This window comes from Peromyscus maniculatus, chromosome 13, assembly GCF_049852395.1.
Source record: "Peromyscus maniculatus bairdii isolate BWxNUB_F1_BW_parent chromosome 13, HU_Pman_BW_mat_3.1, whole genome shotgun sequence".
Classification (NCBI taxonomy): Eukaryota; Metazoa; Chordata; class Mammalia; order Rodentia; family Cricetidae; genus Peromyscus; species Peromyscus maniculatus.
In genome coordinates this window covers 3855690-3876653 of record NC_134864.1, presented here as the reverse complement: position 1 = coordinate 3876653, position 20964 = coordinate 3855690, and the positions used below count along the sequence as shown (strand labels likewise).

At 40.6% G+C, this 20964-nt stretch overlaps 1 protein-coding gene across 1 annotated transcript in view; it reads right to left on the bottom strand.

The window, feature by feature from the left end:
• The window catches only part of Psmd1 (proteasome 26S subunit, non-ATPase 1), an 88871-nt gene that overhangs the window by 45903 nt on the left and 22004 nt on the right, over positions 1 to 20964 (bottom strand). The window contains exons 10-16 of the mRNA XM_006984197.4: positions 19814 to 19902; positions 18947 to 19025; positions 17984 to 18157; positions 15650 to 15761; positions 14172 to 14368; positions 13415 to 13510; positions 9784 to 9848 (exon numbers count right to left, since the gene is read on the bottom strand). Of these exons, the coding sequence (XP_006984259.1) occupies positions 9784 to 9848; positions 13415 to 13510; positions 14172 to 14368; positions 15650 to 15761; positions 17984 to 18157; positions 18947 to 19025; positions 19814 to 19902 (812 nt within the window). The remainder of the gene's footprint in view (positions 1 to 9783; positions 9849 to 13414; positions 13511 to 14171; positions 14369 to 15649; positions 15762 to 17983; positions 18158 to 18946; positions 19026 to 19813; positions 19903 to 20964) is intronic.

Sequence of the window (20964 nt, the reverse complement as noted above, 5' to 3'; positions counted from 1 at the left end):
CTACATTCTGTGCCATTCTTAACAGGGATCAGTGAATGGTAGTCAGTTCCATTGATGGCTGGTGTATTCATTCAACGCTACTCACACAAATGGTAAACAAATTCAGGCTGGAGGAGGTGGCAATGACGAGCTCGTATCTTAGCTTTGCCATCTAAAGCTGAGCTGTACTTCCTCTAGTGTAAGAGCACCTAGAACAATGGCACAGACCCCAACATGTGCATGCATGCATGGGCTCTGCACCATCTGCTAGGCAAAGTAGATTTCAAATTTTAATTAATTTATCATTAAAATATTAGGCACTTTCCCCTAGTGGTCTTAATACAGCATACAGATGTGTTAGTTCAGTTAAAACAAAACAAAACAACAAAATAAATTATACTTCTCCCCCCAAAAATAATAAAACAAACAAAAGCCAGACACAGACAAAAATCATTGTTTTGGTTTGAGGATATAATCTGATGAGTCTGCCATATGTTAAAATTCATATTCTTGTCATAGTAAACAGATTATTTCCCTCCCCTTCCTGATGCTATAGATTAAACCCAGGGACTCATGAATGCCAAGACAAGTGTCTTACTGCCAAGCCACTCCCCCAACCCTAAGGCGGCTGTTGGCAGGCACTGTACTGATAATAGTCTAAGCGCTACACTGTATGCACCTGGAAGCACACACAGTTGTTTCAGGAACTCTAAACACATAGCTACCAGCAATACTACCAAAGTACTGCCCAACATGCTCTATACTGTTTGTAGACTTCCATTACCACACACCTACAAAAATAATAACAAAATCTATAAACTAGCTTCCAATATTACTTTAAATTATTTGTGAAAAGGGACAACATTTTCTCAAAATTTTACCACTGGTATTTAATTGTAATTTCTATTTATGAATACTTTAAAGAAGTCTGTAATTTGATGGGGCTAGAGAGATTACTCAGTGGTTAAGAGTACTGGCTGTTCTTCTAGGTTTGATTCCCAGCACTCACATGGTGGCTCACAACTGTAACTCCAGTTCCAAAGAATCTGATGGTGGTATGAAAGTGGTACACAGATATACATGCAGGCAAAACACCCACACACATTAAGGGAAAAAAAAGGGGGGTGTGAGTGTCTCTGTATATGTAGCCAAGGTTAGCCTTAAACTTATGATCTTTCTGAGGGTGCGATTATGGGCATGTACTACCATGATGCCTGTCAATTTTTTAAAACCTGTTTCATTTGTTTGTTTGTTTTGTCTTCTGACACAGTGCTGGGGATCAAACTCAGGGTCTTGCAGATAGCAGAAAATTGCTCTACCACTAAGCTACAACCCCAGTCCTATTTTTATCACTGATCATAATCATTATAAACGAATAATGGTTTCCAAATCTGGAGGAAGACTGAAAATAGTATACCTGCACAGTCTATCTTGTGAATAAAGAGAATAATACAGATGAGAATTTTACACAAAGATAATTTCATTACTGTTGAGAAAGAACAAATAAATGTTTTTGATATTTATGTCCAATAAGCATAACTAAAAAATTTTCTAAAAAATCAAGATAGTTGTAGTATAAGCTAAATGACTGCAGGGTCATTTTAAGAGACCAGAGATGATGGTAACACTTGTAATCCTAGCACTTGGGAGGCTGAGGCAGGATGATTGTGAGGTAGAAGGCAGCCTGGGCTACATAGTCATAGTGAATAGAAGCCGGCCTGGAGCAAGAACCTGGCTCAAAAACCAAACCCTGACTCTACCAGAGGAAGAGAGAAGGCTGAGCCGTTAAGAACATTTGCTGCTTTTGCAGAGGAAGGACTTGGTCACTCCCAGCACCCCCACCAGTGGCTCACAACTGCCTTGAACCGGTTCCAGGAGATCTGACACCCATTTCTGGCCTCTGTTGACACTGTACACATGTGATGCACATACATATATGTAGGTAAAATACTTGTACACATAAAAAAAAAGACATGAAGCACATGCTTGAAGGTAAATGATGTCACATGAGAAAACATGCAAGAATTTTAGACAACAGGACAGACACTCCTCAAATATTAACTGCAACAAGGAATCTGAGAACAATATTTTGTTAGGGCCTCTTCAAACAAGACAGAGCTCTGACAAAAGCATGGGGGAGAGAAAGCTAGATTTGTCCTGAGACCGTCTGGAATCTAAGGCTCATCATTTAGCTCCACAACAATGGGAACTTTGCCAACTATTGTCAAATTTATAGCCTTAGCTTAAAAATATGTATTTAGAGACGCAGGTAGGCCTGCAGCGGCGGCCCGCGGAGGTAGACGGGCCCAGCAGCAGCCCGCTGAGGTAGACGGGCCCAGCGGCGACAGCCTACAGGGATATTCAGGCCCGGAGGCAGCCGGCAGAGACATTCAGTCCCAGCGGCGGCCCACAGAGGTAGACAGGCCCGGCGGCAGAGACAAGCAGACGCAGGTAGGCCTGCGGCGGCGGCCCGCGGAGGTAGACGGGCCCAGCAGCAGCCTGCTGAGGTAGACGGGCCCAGCGGCGGCAGCCGACAGAGATATTCAGGCCCGGCGGCAGCCGGCAGAGACAATCAGGCCCAGCGGCGGTCCACAGAGGCAGACAGGCCCGGCGGCGAAGACAAGCAGACGCAGGTAGGCCTGTGGCGGCGGCCTGTGGAGGAAGACGGGCCCAGCGGCAGCCCGCTGAGGTAGACGTGCAGCGGCCGACAGGGACATTCAGGCCCGGTGGCGGCCCCCAGAGGCAGACAGACCCAGCGGCAGCTGACAGGGACATACAGGCCCGGCGGCGGACCGCAGAGGTAAACAGGCCCAGGGACGGAGACAAGCAGACATAGCTTGGAACAGGGACGCCCCTAACCCCAACATCTGGGGAAGAAGCTATCTCCGTGGGTCAGAACCAGAACGAATCTGAACACTCCGTCTGAGGACAACCCAGGGCCCAGCTGCTGATCCTGTGAAACCCAACAACTTGGAGGTGTTGGTGAGACTACCCTGCTCAGCTGAAACCCATCTGGGAGAGGATTCAGATGCCCACAGCTTAAAGTCTGAAGAAACAAGATCAGCTGAGGAGTTGACAAATGAACAAAAAGTGACCTGAGAACACAGAAGAAGGCGCTACCCAGACACCAAACCAGATCACCAGAATCATAAGTATATAATTCACCGATCGAAATCAGCTGCCCCTGAAGAAATAGCCCAAAAGCACCAATTTAACCAAGAACCCCTACTAAACCAAGACTAAAAATTAGAACAAGAGAGGCACTCTCAGACACAGACACCACCTGCACCTCACAGAGGAAGAGATGAGTAGGCGCCAGTGCAAAAATACAAGCAACAACATAAAGACCTATATGGCAACATCAGAACCTAGTGATTCTACACCTGCAAGACCTAAACATACCATGACAGAAGAAACAGAAGAAATCAACCCTAAAAATGACATTAAGAAGATGATAGAGGCCCTTAAAGAAGAAATAAAACATTCCCTCAATGAGGAAATAAAAACTTTCCTTAAAGAGGAATTGAAAAACTACCTTAAAGAGGAAATAAAAACTTTCCTTAAAGAGGAAATAAAAAACTCCCTTAAAGAGGAAATAAAAACTTCCCTTAAAGAGGAAATGAAAAACTCCATTAAAGAGGAAATAAAAAACTCCCTTAAAGAAATGGAAGAAAAAACGAACAAAAAATGGGAAGAAATCAAAGAAAGCCAAGAAAAAGCAATTAAACAGATGAAAGAAACATTCCAAGATCTGAAAAATGAATTTGAGACAATAAAGAAAACACATGCTGAGGGAATGCTGGAAATAGAAATCCTGACTAAACGAACAGGAACTACAGAAACAAGCATAACCAACCGATTGCAAGAGATGGAACAGAGAATCTCTGAAACTGAAGACACGATAGAGAAAATAGATTCGTCAGTCAAAGAAAACAATAAAGACAAAAAAGTCCTAACACAAAACGTCCAGGAAATTTGGGACACCATGAAAAGACCAAACCTAAGAATAATAGGGATAGAAGAAGGAGAAGAATACCAACTCAAAGGCACAGAAAATATATTCAACAAAATCATAGAAGAAAACTTTCCTAACCTAAAGAAAGAAATACCTATGAAGATACAAGAAGCTTACAGAACACCGAATAGGCTGGATCCAAAAAAAAAGTCCCCTCGCCACATAATAATCAAAACACTAAACACACAGAATAAAGAAAAAATATTAAGAGCTGCAAAGGAAAAGGACCAAGTAACATATAAAGGCAAACCCATCAGAATAACACCAGACTACTCAATAGAGACTATGAAAGATAGAAGATCATGGACAAACCTCATGCAGACACTAAGAGACCATGGATGCCAACCCAGACTATTATACCCAGCAAAACTCTTAATCACCATAGGCGGAGTAAACAAAATATTCCAGGATAAAACCAGATTTAATCAATACCTGTCCACAAACCCAGCCCTACAGAAAGCACTAGAAGGGAAAATTCAACCCAAAGAAGCTAAACACATCCATGAAAAATCAAGCAATAGATAATCCTACACCAACATACACCACAGGACAACACAACACAACCAAAAAAATAACAGGAATTAACAATCACTGGTCATTAATATCCATCAATATCAATGGTCTCAACTCACCTATAAAAAGACACAGACTAACAGAATGGATTAGAAAACAGGACCCATCCATATGCTGCATACAAGAAACACACCTTAACTCCAAAGACAGACACTACCTCCGAGTAAAGGGCTGGGAAAAGGTTTTCCAAGCAAATGGACCTAAGAAACAAGCTGGTGTAGCTATCCTAATATCTAATAAAATAGACTTCAAACTAAAATCAATCAAAAGAGACCAGGATGGACATTACATATTCATCACAGGAAAAATCCACCAAGATGAAGTCTCGATTCTAAACATTTATGCTCCAAATACAAAAGCACCCACATTCATAAAAGAAACACTACTAAAGTTTAAAACGCACATCAAACCCCACACATTAGTAGTGGGAGATTTTAACACACCACTCTCACCAAAAGATAGATCTACCAGACTGAAACTTAACAAAGAAATAAAGGACCTAACAGATGTTATGACTCAAATGGACCTAATAGATATATACAGAATATTCCATCCTAACACAAAAGAATATACCTTCTTCTCAGCACCCCATGGAACCTTCTCAAAAATTGACCACATGCTTGGACACAAAACAAATCTCAACAGATACAAAAAAATTGGAATAACCTCCTGTATTTTATCAGACCACCAAGCCTTAAAGTTAGAACTCAATAACAACAAAAATTATAGAAAACCCACAAACTCATGGAAACTGAATAATACCCACCTGAAACATCAATGGGTCAAGGAAGAAATAAAGACAGAAATTAAAGAGTTCCTAGAATTCAATGAAAATGAAAGTACAACATACCCAAACTTATGGGACACTATGAAAGCAGTGCTAAGAGGAAAATTCATAGCTCTAAATGCACACATAAAGAAGATGGAGCAATCCCATACCAATGAATTAACAGCACAACTGAAAGCTCTAGAACAAAAAGAAACAAACTCACCCAGGAGAAATAGACGCCAGGAAATAATCAAATTGAGGGCTGAAATCAACGAAATAGAAAACAAGAGAACAATACAAAAAATCAATGAAACAAAGAGTTGGTTCTTTGAAAAAATCAACAAGATAGACAAACCACTAGCCAAATTAACCAAAAGGCAAAGAGAGAACACCCAAATTCACAAAATCAGAAATGAAAAGGGAGACATAACAACAGACAATGAGGAAATCCAGAGAATCATCAGATCATACTTCAAAAACCTGTACTCCACAAAAATGGAAAACCAGGAAGAAATGGACAATTTTCTGGATAAATACCAAATACCAAAATTAAATCAAGACCAGATAAACCATTTAAATAGACCAATAACCCCTAAAGAAATAGAAACAGTCATCAAAAGTCTCCCAACTAAAAAAAGCCCAGGACCAGATGGTTTCAGTGCAGAATTCTACCTGACTTTCAAAGAAGAACTAATACCAATCCTCTTCAAAGTGTTCCACACAATAGAAACAGAAGGAAAACTACCAAACTCTTTTTATGAGGCTACAATTACCCTGATACCCAAACCACACAAAGATGCAACAAAGAAAGAGAACTACAGACCAATCTCCCTCATGAACATTGATGCAAAAATACTCAACAAAATATTGGCAAACCGAATCCAAGAATACATCAAAACAATCATCCATCACGACCAAGTAGGATTCATCCCAGGGATGCAAGGATGGTTCAACATACGGAAATCAGTCAATGTAATACACCATATAAACAAACTGAAAGAAAAAAACCACATGATCATCTCCCTAGATGCTGAAAAAGCCTTTGACAAAATCCAACACCCCTTCATGATAAAGGTCTTAGAAAGAATAGGAATACAAGGAACATTTCTAAACATAATAAAAACAATTTATAGCAAGCCAACAGCAAACATCAAATTAAATGGAGAGAAACTCAAAGCGATACCACTAAATTCAGGAACAAGACAAGGCTGTCCACTCTCCCCATATTTATTCAATATAGTACTAGAAGTTCTAGCTAGAGCAATAAGACAACAAAAGGAGATCAAAGGGATACAAATTGGCAAGGAAGAAGTCAAACTTTCACTATTTGCAGATGATATGATAGTATACATAAGTGACCCCAAAAACTCTACCAGGGAACTTCTACAGCTGATAAACTCCTTCAGTCAAGTGGCAGGATACAAGATCAACTCAAAAAAATCAGTAGCCCTCCTATACACAAATGATAAAAGGGCTGAGAAAGAAGTCAGAGAAACATCACCCTTTACAATAGCCACAAATAATATAAAATACCTTGGGATAACACTAACTAAACAAGTGAAAGACCTTTTTGATAAGAACTTTAAATCTCTAAAGAAAGAAATTGAAGAAGATATCAGAAAATGGAAGGATCTCCCATGCTCATGGATAGGCAGGATTAACATAGTAAAAATGGCAATCTTACCAAAAGTAATCTACAGATTCAATGCAATCCCCATCAAAATCCCAACACAATTCTTCACAGACTTGGAAAGAAAAATACTCAACTTTATATGGAAAAACAAAAGACCCAGAATAGCTAAAAGAATCCTATACGATAAAGCAACCTTTGGAGGCATCACCATCCCGGACCTCAAACTCTACTATAGAGCTATAGTAATAAAAACAGCTTGGTACTGGTATAAAAACCGACATACGGACCAATGGAATCGAATTGAAGACCCTGACATTAATCCATGCACATATGAACACCTGGTTTTTGACAAAGGAGCCAAAACTATACAATGGAACAAAGAAAGTATCTTCAACAAATGGTGCTGGCATAACTGGATGTCAATATGTAAAAGATTACAAATAGATCCATATCTGTCACCATGCACAAAACTCAAGTCCAAGTGGATCAAAGACCTAAACATAAATCCAGTTACACTAAACTTAATAGAAAAGAAGATAGGAAGCACTCTTGAACACATTGGCACTGGAGACCATTTCCTAAATAAAACACCGACAGCACAGACCCTGAGCACAACCATTAATAAATGGGACCTCTCAAAACTGAGAAGCTTTTGCAGGGCAAAAGACACAGTCAATAAGACAAAAAGACACCCAACAGATTGGGAAAAGATCTTCACCAACCCCACATCTGACAGAGGATTGATCTCCACAATATATAAAGAACTCAAGAAACTAGACATCAAAGCACTGAACAGTCCAATTAAAAAATGGGCTAAAGAGCTAAACAGAGAATTCACAAAACAAGAACTACAAATGGCTGAAAGACATTTAAAGAAATGCTCAACATCCTTAATCATCAGAGAAATGCAAATCAAAACGACTCTGAGATACCACCTTACACCTGTTAGAATGGCTAAGATCAAAAACACCAATGACAACCAATGTTGGAGAGGATGTGGAGCAAAGGGAACACTCCTCCACTGTTGGTGGGAATGTAAACTTGTACAACCACTGTGGAAATCAGTATGGCGGTTTCTCAGAAAATTAGGAATCGAACTACCTCAAGACCCAGCCATCCCACTCTTGGGCATATACCCAAAGAATGCTGATACATACCATAAAGATACATGCTCAGCTATGTTCATAGCAGCACTATTTGTAATAGCCAGAACCTGGAAACAACCTAGATGCCCATCAACGGAAGAATGGATGAAAAAAATGTGGTACATATACACAATGGAGTACTACTCAGCAGAGAAAAACAATGAAAGCATGAAATTTGCAGGCAAATGGATGGAACTAGAAAAAATCATCCTGAGTGAGGTAACCCAAACCCAGAAAGACAGTTATGGTATGTACTCACTCATTGGTGGATTCTAGATATAAAATGAACAATCAGACCACAACCCATAAAACCATAGAGGCTATATATATAGCATGGAGGTCCCTAGGATGACTGTGGCATATAATCAATTTCAGTTTTACTCAATTATTGAAAAAAAATAGCCAAATGAATGGAAACACATGAACTATGAACCAAAGGCTGAGGGGCTCCCAGCTGGATCAGGCCCTCTGAATAGGTGAGACAGTTGATTGTCTTGATCAGTTTGGGAGGCATCTAGGCAGTGGGACCAAGTCCTGTGCTCATTCCATGAGTTGGCTGTTTGAAACCTGGAGCTTATGCAGGGACACTTGGCTTAGTCTGGGAGGAAGGGACTGGACCTCCCTGGACTGAGTCTACCAAGTTGATCACAGTCCTCGGGGGCTTGTCCTGGAGGAAGTGGGAATGGAGGGTGGGCTGGGGGTAAGGGGAGGGCGTGGGAGGGGGGAGAATAGGGGAACCCATGGCTGATATGTAGAACTGAATGGTATTGTACAATAAAAAATATATATCACAAAAAAAAAAAAAATATGTATTTAATATGGGCCAATAGGATGGTTTAGTAGGTAAAGGCACTTCGCTGCCAAGCCTGATGACTTGAGTTTAATCTCTGGGATCCACATGGTGCAAGGAGAGAACTGACTCGCAAGTTTTTCTCTCACCTCCACACAAGCACAGTGGTACACACATGCCCACAGACATACATATATAAATAAGTAAATGTAGAAAACATTTAAAAAGAATGCTTACTGATTTCTAAGTTCCTTTCACCTTTAAATATTCATATTTAGAGAAAATGCATTGAATTAAAATTTAAAGAACTCTAGTTCCCTAAACTTACTGACCACATTTAATTTTCTTCATCTACAAAAATGTTTTAAGCAAGATAGTCTCTCAATAATTCCTAGTCCCTACCTCTTCAAGAAGGTATTCTGGAAAACAACTCATTACGATTCTTCAATAAGCCACATGCAGGGTATACACTTGCAACCTCTGCTCCTTAGGAAGCTGAGGCAGGAAACTCTCTCGAACCCGAGTTCAGGACCAGCTTGGCTAACACAGTACAAACACACAACTCATTTGACTTATTAGTGCAACCTGACTATGATGGGAGGAAAGGAGTTTACTAACAAAAGACAGCTCACGGGTGACACCTGCTGCTGAAACTGTGATTTGGCCCATGTATGAGCCACAGGAAATAAGAGGCCAACAATTAAAACAAGCAGACATTAAAGAAAACTGAAAAGATTTTACTTCTCAACTCACAACGCTTTTTTTCCCAGACACACAGAACCAACCTATGGCCTCACTCTGAACTTCAATATGTTCAGGTATTTAAGACTCTACTTAAGAAATGGAATACAAACAGAATCTGAAGCCAAAAATTATTACCTGAATAAAATGAAGCCAAGTGACTCTACTGCTGCTCTCCTGACATCATCATTAACGTCACTCACCTAAGGGGAAAATTTAAGATGACTGTGACACACATTATAATACACGCTCCATTAATAAACTGATCTAAACACCCCATCACTCAAATGTAAATTAGTCTTTAATAATATTTCCTCATCAAGTTTTCCCCTAAGTATATCAAAACACCTATACCTTAAATATATACAGTAAATAAATTTAAATAATGGCACGTGTAGTTTTTAAAAAGCTTTTCCTGGCTTACCTTTAATCCTAGCACTAGGAAAGCAGAGAGAGGGTGTATCTCTGTGAGCTTGAGGGCTACACAGTGAGACCCCATCTCAAAAAACAAAAACAAAAACAAAACCCTCTTTTCTTTTTCTTTTCTTCTCCTTCTCCTGCTGTGGGATGGACTGTATGTCAAATAAAACACTGATTGGCCAGTGGCCAGGCAGGAAGTAGGTGGGACAAGGAGAGAGGAGAATTTTGGGAAGCGGAAGGCTGAGGCGGAGAGACACTGCCAGCTGCCGCCATGACCAGCAGCATGTGAAGATGTCGGTAAGCCACCAGCCTCGTGGCAAGGTATAGACTTATGGAAATGGATTAATTTAAGATATAAGAACAGTTAGCAAGAAGCCTGCCACGGCCATACAGTTTGTATGCAATATAAGTCTCTGTGTTTACTTGGTTGGGTCTGAGCAGCTGTGGGACTGGCGGGTGACAAAGATTTGTCCTGACTGTGGGCAAGGCAGAAAAACTCAAGCTACAAATGGCGCCCAATGTGTTGGCAAGAGTTTCCACCTAAAACCTGAGAAAAAAGATTCTAAAACGGAGCTAAAAACAGTTCCTAATTGTCTCTCTCAAATGAGCGGCAGCCTGCCGGTTTGAGTTACTGGCAGGTTCCTGGCGTGTGCGCTTGACCTGCAGTATGGCGGGAATGAGGCCTCTGCAAGTGGCACATTAAGCTGCATGGTGGATTTAGCCTTTGCTAGTACAAAACAAAAAGAGGTTTCTGGGCTACACGCTGCTTTGATAAGAAGCATAGACCCACTATTTCTGAGAGTTGATGGCTCCCAGAGCTGGCGGAAAATGTACCACCGCCATGTTGGGAAGCTGAAGTGGGCGGAGCCAGCAGCCACAGCGCCGTTTCAGGCTTAAAAGGCTGCAGTTTAAAGCAATAGGATCAAGCTAATATAAAAAATAAGCCACATAAAGATGGCTACCACACAGAGAATCTGGATTATGTTCTCTTTGATATTCGTAACTGAAGAGAAACATTTGATTGCAAAAGCTGTTGAGTTATGCCAAAATGTGTATTTTAAAGGTACCTTAACTTCAAAATTTGGATGTAAGGATATGTTGCTTTGGAAAGGAGGCTCTGCTTTTGTTTCTACAGAAAGCCAGAGGCTATGGATTTGTTCCAGATTAAGATACATCAGGTTTGACCAGCCAAGACCACCTGAAAGGTCTCCGATGACACCATGGCCCAGATGATCCAACATCCAGAATCGTTTCAAGGCAACTGGCTCAGACGATACAGTCTCACGGACTACTCCATGATCCTAAAATTATCTTTGTGTCCCCTTAAGATACAGCGCCCCCCTCCAGCAGGAAGTAGTAAGAGAAGCTACGCCCAAATTCCCAAATATACCAAGCTGGCTTTGGAGATGTATAAAAGTTAAAACCTTCCTTTTTAAAAAAAGAAAAGGGGAAGTGCTGTGGGATGGACTGTATGTCAAATAAAACACTGATTGGCCAGTGGCCAGGCAGGAAGTAGGTGGGACAAGGAGAGAGGAGAATTTTGGGAAGCGGAAGGCTGAGGCGGAGAGACACTGCCAGCTGCCGCCATGACCAGCAGCATGTGAAGATGTCGGTAAGCCACCAGCCTCGTGGCAAGGTATAGACTTATGGAAATGGATTAATTTAAGATATAAGAACAGTTAGCAAGAAGCCTGCCACGGCCATACAGTTTGTATGCAATATAAGTCTCTGTGTTTACTTGGTTGGGTCTGAGCAGCTGTGGGACTGGCGGGTGACAAAGATTTGTCCTGACTGTGGGCAAGGCAGAAAAACTCAAGCTACATTCTCCTCCTTCTTCTTCTTTTTTGGTTTTTCAAGACAGGGTTTCTCTGTGTAGTCCTGGCTGTCCTGGAACTCTGTAGACCAGGCTGGCCTCGAACCACAGAGATATGCCTGCCTCTGACTCCAGAGGTGTGCACCACCACCGCCCGGCCCAACGCCTCTTTCCTTAATTTAGAAAAAATAAACCTAAGAATTCCCCTTTCAAAGGTTCTTTAGATGTCTCAGTGGCCTGGTGAAGTTTAAGGTTCAGAGATACTTAAGTCCAATTTGGCTGCATTATAGCTTTTGTGGGTATAAGGACCACCTAAGCATTCCTTCAGTGTTGTCTCCAAACAATATGCCCTAAGATCAAGCAAAATACAAATGTTTACAATATAATTCATCCTATATTTGCTGTGGTAGTTTGAATGAAAATGGCCTCCATAGGGCTCATAGGGAGTGGCACTATTGAAAAGTGTGGCCTTGTTGGAGGACATGTGTCACTAGAGGTGACAAGCCAGGACCAGTGTCATCCTCTCTTCCTGCTGCTGCCTGCAGAACAGGACTCTCAACTACTTCTCCAGCACCGTGTCTGCCTGCATGCTGACAATGGACTAAACCTCTGAGACTGTAAGCAAGCCCTAAATGTTTTCCTTTATAAGAGTTGCTGTGAAAAAAAAAGAGTTGCTGTGGTCACGGTGTCTCTTCACAGCAATAAAACCCTAATTAAGACAAAGATCCACCAGGCAGTGGTGGCACACGCCTTTAATCCCGGCAATCAGGAGGCAGACGCAGGCAGATCTCTGAGTTCGAGGTCAGCCTGGTCTATACAGAGTGAGTTCCAGGACAGCCAGGGCTACACAGAGAAACCGTCTCAAAAAACCAAAACCAAACAAAACAACAATGATCAAACACCAATGCTAATAAAATGGGACAAGAGTCTTATTTTAAACCTTTCTGCCCTGAAGTGAAGTCGTTCTCCTTTCTCCCATTGTCAAGATGTCAAGCTGACAGAAGAAATTCACCTAGTTATATGTGGAATGGAAACTATTTGAGCTGGCAACATTATTCTTAATAAACTACATCTAAATTGAGAAGACTGGAAAAGCCTGTTGGAAAGCATGAGCATCAGATTTACTGTGCAGGAAATCTCTTGAAATACAGCATGTTCCCGTTAGAGTATCTACAGCTAATCTCACTGGTTAGAAAACGTGGTTTCTTGACTGTCTTTAGATCTGCCTATTTTAGGATGACCACATATTCTCGCATGATCTTGTCTCTTACAAATGAGAATGCTCCTTGGGGTAGAGTTTTAGAAAACACACTGGGCTGTTTTGGGGGACTATTCATGCTGACACGGTACTGTTCTATTTCATTCTGAGATCCTACTGCTGAATTATGCATTACTGTGTCCAATGAATGAGAATCTACCTTGAGACCACTGATGATGGTCATATATATGATATATGCTGTAGACAATCTACACCTCTATTGTTCACCTGCAAACTTCCCCTTCCACTTTACCCCTGAAAAAGATCAGAGTACTCACAGCAACATGTAGCAGGCGTCGAATAGCTTTGTTGTTACCAGAGCCACAATAAGCCATGGCCACAGTATACATTCCAGATCTTCGAAGAATGGGGTCCTGAGAAAGAATAATTCCAATTAATCCTTAACTTACTTCCAAGAGTGACTGTTGCTGAGCACTGTGAAGCAAGCCTGTGGTCCCAACTACCTGGAGGTGCAGGTGGGAGGTTTGAGTCCAGCTGTTGCAGGACAACCTGGGCAATGCAGTGAAACTGCCTCTGAAAACAAACATCTCAGGTATGTTTGGCACAGACACCAGGCAGGCTTGTTCAATGTAGGAGCCATGAACCTTAAAACAATTCATGTGTGACTGGTAATTTTCAAAGTGAATGGGGAAAATAAACCCTGAATGAAGGAGGAATTGTTCTCTCTCTCTTTTTGGGGGAGGGTTTCAAGACAGGGTTTCTCTGTGTAGCTCTGGCTGTCCTGCAATTCTGTAGACCAGGCCAGCCTTTAATTCTGGCAACTGGGAAGCAGAGACAGGTAGATTTCTGTGAGTTTGAGGCCAGCCTGGTCTAAAAAGTGAGTTCCAGGTCGGCCATGGCTGTTAACCCTGTCTTGAAAACCAAAACAGAAATACCCTGTCCTGGAGGGGGAGGGGGACCACGGGGGGGGGGGGGGGGGGGGGGAGACAGACGACGACGATGACTATTAAAGCATTCAAAAATATTATAGAATAAGAATGTAGGCTGCAGGGGAGAAAACAAATAGGATCTCACCTTATCACGACAGAGAGATTCAATGAGAGCATCAGCCTCTTCCATCCTCCCGTACATCACTAATGCAATGCCAACTGCTAGACCACGAAGAATCTTCTCATGTTGAGTTTCTTGGGCATAGCCAACCATATCCTCAATAGCCTGGGCATTTTTAGAACCTAACATAACCAAACCTAAGGCCAGGCCAGCTGCTTCCCCTGGAGTAAGAAGTAAAATAATGAGCATCAGTTTTGTTTATAGAGTCAATAAAACATATCCAATTGAAATAGCACCTATTTGCATCAATTATCAAAACAACCATTAGCCTAGCCTCCTGAGTAGGAACTAAAAAAAAAATTTAGGTTTATTTTATGTGTGCGTGTTTTGCCTGCATGTATGTACGTACAACCTCATATGAGCTTGGTGCCTGCAGAGGCCAAAGAGGATATTAAATTCCCTAGAACTGGAGTTAAGACACCATGTGGGTGCTGAGAACCAAACCCGGGTCTTCTGTAAGAGTAACAAGTGCTTTTAACTACTGAGTTATGTCCCCAGTCCTTACAAACCTTTTAAAAGTACTTATTATTGAACTGGGCAGTGGTGGTGCACACCTTTAATCCCAGCCCTTGGAAGGCAGAGCCAGGCAGATCTCTGAGTTTGAGGCAGCCTGGGCTACAGAGTGAGTTTCAGGAAAGGCACAAAGCTACACAGAGAAACCCTGTCTCAAAAAACAAAAAACCAAACCAAACTATAACAAAACTTATTATTATTTATTTGTGTGTGTGTGTGTGTGTGTGTGTGTGTGTGTGTGTGTTTACATATATGCACATGTCCAAGAAGGTCAGAGGGATGTTGAATGCCCTGGAGTTGGCATTACAGGCAGTTTTGAGCCCTGGAGTTGGCATTACAGGCAGTTTTGAGCTGCCTGATGTGGGTGCTGGGAATTGGAATCCAGAACTCTAAGATCAATATCAGCTCTTAACTGCTGAGCCATCTCTTTCCAATAGCAACTTTAAAAAAGAGAGACATCTTTTATAGCTATTTTCCTTTTAAATCTTTACAGTATGTACCATCAAATCTTGTTATAAAGTAAAGAGACATTATGGCAACTTTTTTTTTTTCTTTTAAACATTATCACCAAACACCATAAAATATACTCAGGACACAAACAACTCTCTTTAAAAACTTCCTAGTTTTGCAAAGTTACTTTTGTCAGAGCCCTCTGCACACGACCCTTTAGAAAGCCTACATTAAAAAAAAATAAATAAAAAAGAACAAGATAAACCTGCTAAACAGAGCAAAATCTGCTCTGTCTTCAACAAGAGAAACCCTTGAACTTTTAGGACAATACTAGCCTTCTCTATCCTGCCTAATGCAATGCCAACTGCAAAACTAGGCAGAATTTTCTCAGCTTGAGTTCTTTAAGGAGACTATAAAAAGGCAATAAAAAAAAATCACATTAATCACAAAGTGTGTCGTTTTCAGTAACAAATGCTTACCTGTCACAGCATCATCCTGATAAAGGTTTGTTTTCAGCAAATCATATACATCCTGGCGTGCAGTTCCCATTGCAGCCAGACCAAGGCCCAGGCTGCCTCCATGTCTAACAATCTAGGGCAAAAAGTATTGGTTCTGATAATCTAGAACATAGTACTTAAAAATCTGAACTTCAGTTCCACACACACACCCTATCTCACTTAGGCTGGTTTCAAATTCACTATGTAGCTGAGGATGATCTTGATTGAACTGTTTGATCTTTCTACTTCCCAACTGTCAAAAAATATTTTGATGAGAAATATACAGAGGGTGGCTCAATAAGAAAGATTAGATAATCAGGAGCTCCATGGTAACTTCAGCAATTTTAGTTATGATATCTGCTGGTGCAAATAGTGACTGGAGAAGTATGTGAGAGAAAAGAAAATAGACAGAGGGTACCTCCATAACTTTACATGAGGAAGACTGAACAGTACTAAGAGGCAAGTACCAGTGAAAGATTAGGAGGCAGGCAGGTGAAATCTATGGATGTTTGTAGGCTCAGGAGGAGGCAGTTTAACAGATGCTAAGGATTGAGGAGAAGAATGCACCTACTAAATACAGTTGTCAAGTAGGAGAGATGGGGTGGAGCACAGAGTTGGCATTCATCTGAAAAAGGAGGCTTTGGAGGTTGTCCACTTCAATGCACAGTTTGCTCTCACTGACGAAAGCACTCTAGCATTCCTTTGGAAAACTCCTTTCCCAGTGGCTGATCCCACCCTCCCCTAACTGAAGTGTGGCCGCTACTGAAGCCAGAGCAATGACAGTCCACCTCTAGAATTTTAATGTTTTCAATTAGAGAAATCTAAGGACAAAAAAGGTTTCAAGTTTGTTCATCCTGACAATAGGTCCCTGAAGACATACAGAACTCCATCAGCTCCTGTTTATATGTAATGTGTCACTCAGAGTTACTCAGCTTCTGGCAAAAAGCTGGTTCATCAACATCTTCATTAAGATACTTCTGATTATGAACTCCTTGCTTCAGTCAGAAGAGGCTTCTATTACCAGTGTTTTGTTGTTTGTTTTGTGTGTGTCCACAAACTACTTGAGAGGAAATGAAGTAAAGACGTGTGTGTGTACATACACGGATAACTTGTGGGTGAGGAGCGTGTCAGCCAAGACAGACCACCTTCTTGGCTCAACTTTTTTCACAGAAGTCTGACACTAAGGCGTTCTGGTTCATTTAGCCATTACCCTGGTAACTTTCTAAAAACTCACTTGAACTTGAAAGCTAAAGTCTAAGATCACATTTCAGGGTCATTTAAAATAACAGGACTACTTAATAAATTTTTTTTCAAAAGAATAACACTAAAAAAACTTATTGCCGGACAATGGTGGCACACGCCTTTAATCCCAGCACTTGAGAGGCAGAGTCAGGCAGATCTCTGTGAGTTCGAGGCCAGCCTGGTCTACAGAGCAAGACCCAGGACAGGCACCAAAGCTACACAGAAAAATCCTGTCTGGGAAAGAAAAAAAAAAAAAACCAAAAACCAAAACAAAAACAAAAAAAATTTATCAATGATTAATTCTGATTTCTCAGAGTATATGCTATTTTGGGCGTCCTGCATTTTTTAAAAATGATATAGATAAACCAGGTGAGAAGTAAGATCAATACAGTAATAACTTTGCAAGATAAAATTTAAGTGAGACCACTGCATGTTTTAGGGACACTTAAAACTATGTCTTGCTTGTTTCACCTGGTCTTAAAGGACCCAAAAGCATGATTTTCAGTTGCAGAGAAAGAAAAGGAACTTACCTCTAAAAAAGAAAGAAAGAAGAAAGGAAAAAAGGCAACTGTGATGATTCATTTCTGTCATTTTGGCACTCAGAAGGCTGAGGGAGGAGAATGTCTGAGTTGGAAGGCAGCCTAGGCTAAATAGCAAGACCCTATGTCAAGAAACCAAAACCCAAACAAAAGCAGTATCAATACAAACCCCCACATTACTGTGGAAAGTACTGTTTTTGGTATTCCCAAATCCTAACTCTATCCATTGAAATACTGAGCAAATAACTTTCTTGATCAGCGGCTCTCAACCTTCCTAATTAATACATTAATTAATACATTAATACAGTTGCTCATGTTGTGGTGACCCCCAACCATAAACTTATTTCACTGCTACTTTATAATTGTAATTTTGCTACTATTATGAATTGTAATGTAAATATTTGATATTCAGGGTACCTGATATACAACCCCTGTGATGGGTCGTTTGAGCATCAAACTGGTTGCAACCACAGGTTGAGAAACACTGTCCTAGATTCTCAAATAATGGAAATTTGGTTTTTGTCCTAATACTTACATCATTGCTGGCGTTCTTGAGCTGATTAAGGAGATAGTCAATTATGTCACCACCATGATTGGCATGAATGAGACCCAATGCATAGAGACCTCCACCTTCCTGATAGGCCGATCCTGGAGAAGTATCCTTGGGAAGGTATGTTGCCATCAACTGCAATGCTTCCTTCTCATGACCCTGTCACAAGAGGTAAGAAAAAGGTAGAGGATCACAGATGCATCATCTTCTCCACAGAATGCCTACTTGCTGATGCAGGTAACAGACATGTTTGCATCCGAACAACTCCATCACTCAAATATGAGTCTTTAAGAGATTTAGGTCCAGCCTGGTTAGAAAACATTGTGGCAAGATCTATTTACTTTGTTTTACAATGTCTTCCCAAATTAACTTAGGTGACACAACATTTCAATTGAACTGTGTGGTATTTTGTATGTAACTGGCCCCCATAAGCTCACAGAGTGGCTCTATTGGGAGGTGTGGCTTTGCTGGAGGAGGTGTGTCACTGTGGGGCAGGCTTTGAGGTCTCCTATGCTCTAGCTATGCCTAGTTCAGTTGACTTCTGTCACCTGTGGATAAAGATGTAGGACGTTCGGCTCCTTCTCCAGCACCGTGTCTGCCTGCACACCACCATGTCCTATGATAATGGACTACACTTCTGAAACTGTGAGCCACACCATTAAATGTTTTCCTTTATAAGAGTTGCAGTGATCACGGTTTCTCTTCACAGCAATAGAAACTCTAACTAAGCCAAACTGTTACAAAATGGCTTCTTAGTCGCCATAGGAAAAGGATTTCTGTTAGAATACACTTATTTTAGTGCCTTCTTTATTTCATCCTTTCCTGTCTGAGGACTGACCTGATCTGATGACATACACCTGTTGATGAATTACAATAAACTTATACTTCTTAGTCTCAGAAAAATGGCTTCTTTTCTGATGGTCAGTCACAAAGAATAAAATATATTACCTTATGTATTACACCCAAGCTGGCAGTTGCAGTAAATTTGGCCCAGTTAGTGGCTCTGGCCAACCATTCCAAGTTGTCTCTATAAGAAAAAAAAGCAACCTGAGCATTATTAGTCCCAACTTTCCTCTTAAGTAAGCTGTTCCCTCTTTGGAGAAGAGTCTAGCACTGTAGCCCAGACTGGTCTTCAACCAGTGATCCTCCTGCCTCAGCCTCCCAAGCACTGTCATTACACGTATGTGTTAATATTCTAAAATTTTTTGTTTTTTTGAGACAAATTTCTCTGTGTAGCCTTGGCTGTCCTGGAACTCAGAGATCCTCCTACTTCTGCCTGCCCAGTGCTGGGATTAAAGATGTGCACATCAACACTCAGCTCTGAAAATTCTTAAAATGCATGATATATAATTCTACTTTGAACAAAAGGAAAATCATGTATTTATAGTATAATTTATATCAATTTTTCTTCAAGTTACCAGGCAACTAATAAAAATAATTAATTTTACTTTAAAATAAGTAAATATAAAACAAACTATATGTAACAAGCAAAACATACTTAAAATTCAAGACTACTAAAAGTATGCTAGGAAATACTATCAATGTAATCTTGGTTAAAACCACTTTGCAGGCTTGAGAAACAGCTCAGTGGTTAAGATCACGTTTCTGTTCTTACAAAAGGACCCAAGTTCAGTTCCCAGCACCCAAGTCAGTGGCTCACAACCTCCTGTAACTTCAGCTCCCAGGGATTTAACACCCTCGTCTGGCCTCTAAATGCAACTGTACATACCCTACCCCCAGACACACAAGAATATGACAGATAATTTATTTAAAAAAAAAAAATCCACCATGGTGGAATTCTTCAGGCATATTTACCTAAGAAACTGGTCACTGGTAGTACCACAGTGCATGAATGAGTTTGCTATTACAGTTGCTGTATGACATACAGAATTTCGTACTGCATCCTACAAAAACAAGTACAGACTTCTTTATCACTGGCAAAGTATTTATATATACATATGCTTGCACACATTCAGAAGCCCTATTTTGTAGCAAAATCGGAAAACAATTGAAATGGGATTTAAAATATGAATCTGGAGACATTCTTGATATAAAGATGAAATAGCTAGTCTGTAAAAACAAGACAATCAAAAAAAAAAAAAACCAAACAAGAAAATCAAATAGTATTATTTGTGGTATTATTACTATTAACTTAAGGTCACTATCAGATTTGTTTGTAGCCCAAGCAGGCCTGAACTTGCCTGACTCCTGATACGTCTGCCTTTAACTCTACGTCTGTATCACAATACCTGGCTCAATCAGATTTGAAGCATGAATTTACAGATTTCCCACTCTTCTCCTCCATAATACTATTCAGTTAACTACTCAGAAATTTCTGTTTCTCTTCAACACCTCCAACGTATTGGGGTAACTTTTTGTTGTTGTTGTTTTTCAGGACAGAGTCTCTGTGTGTAGCTCTGGTTGTCCTGGAACTTGCTCTGTAGACCAGGCTGGCCTCAAACTCAGAGATCAAACTGCCTCTGCCTCTTTGAGTGCTGGGATTAAAGACGTGTGCCACCACTGCCCTGTGATATTGGGGTTAACTTAAGTAGCAATGCTATAACTCTTCTGGCCTGCACCTCTGGCAATCACCAAATTATAAATGCATCAATGTAGGAATGTAGTTATAGTGCTAGGGGTATAATCCAAGGCTTTTTACACTCCAGGCAAGTACTCTACTCTTGAACTACCTCCTAAGCCCTAACTTATTTACAAATTATATGAGTCTATCTTTTTGCCATCTGTAAACATGAATATAAGGTTTCAAAAGGCACTATATACACACTTAAATCAAACACTGTTTAGTCACTGAACAGTATATAGCTATAAGAAAAGAACAAATGTCTCTTGGAAGGGATATAAGAGAGAAGTTTTTTTTTTTAAATTCTATTTATCTTTTTACATAAAAACCTTTTTCTCCCAAGAAAGAGGTTTATTTAGTACATTGCAAAGAGAGCAGTGGGCAC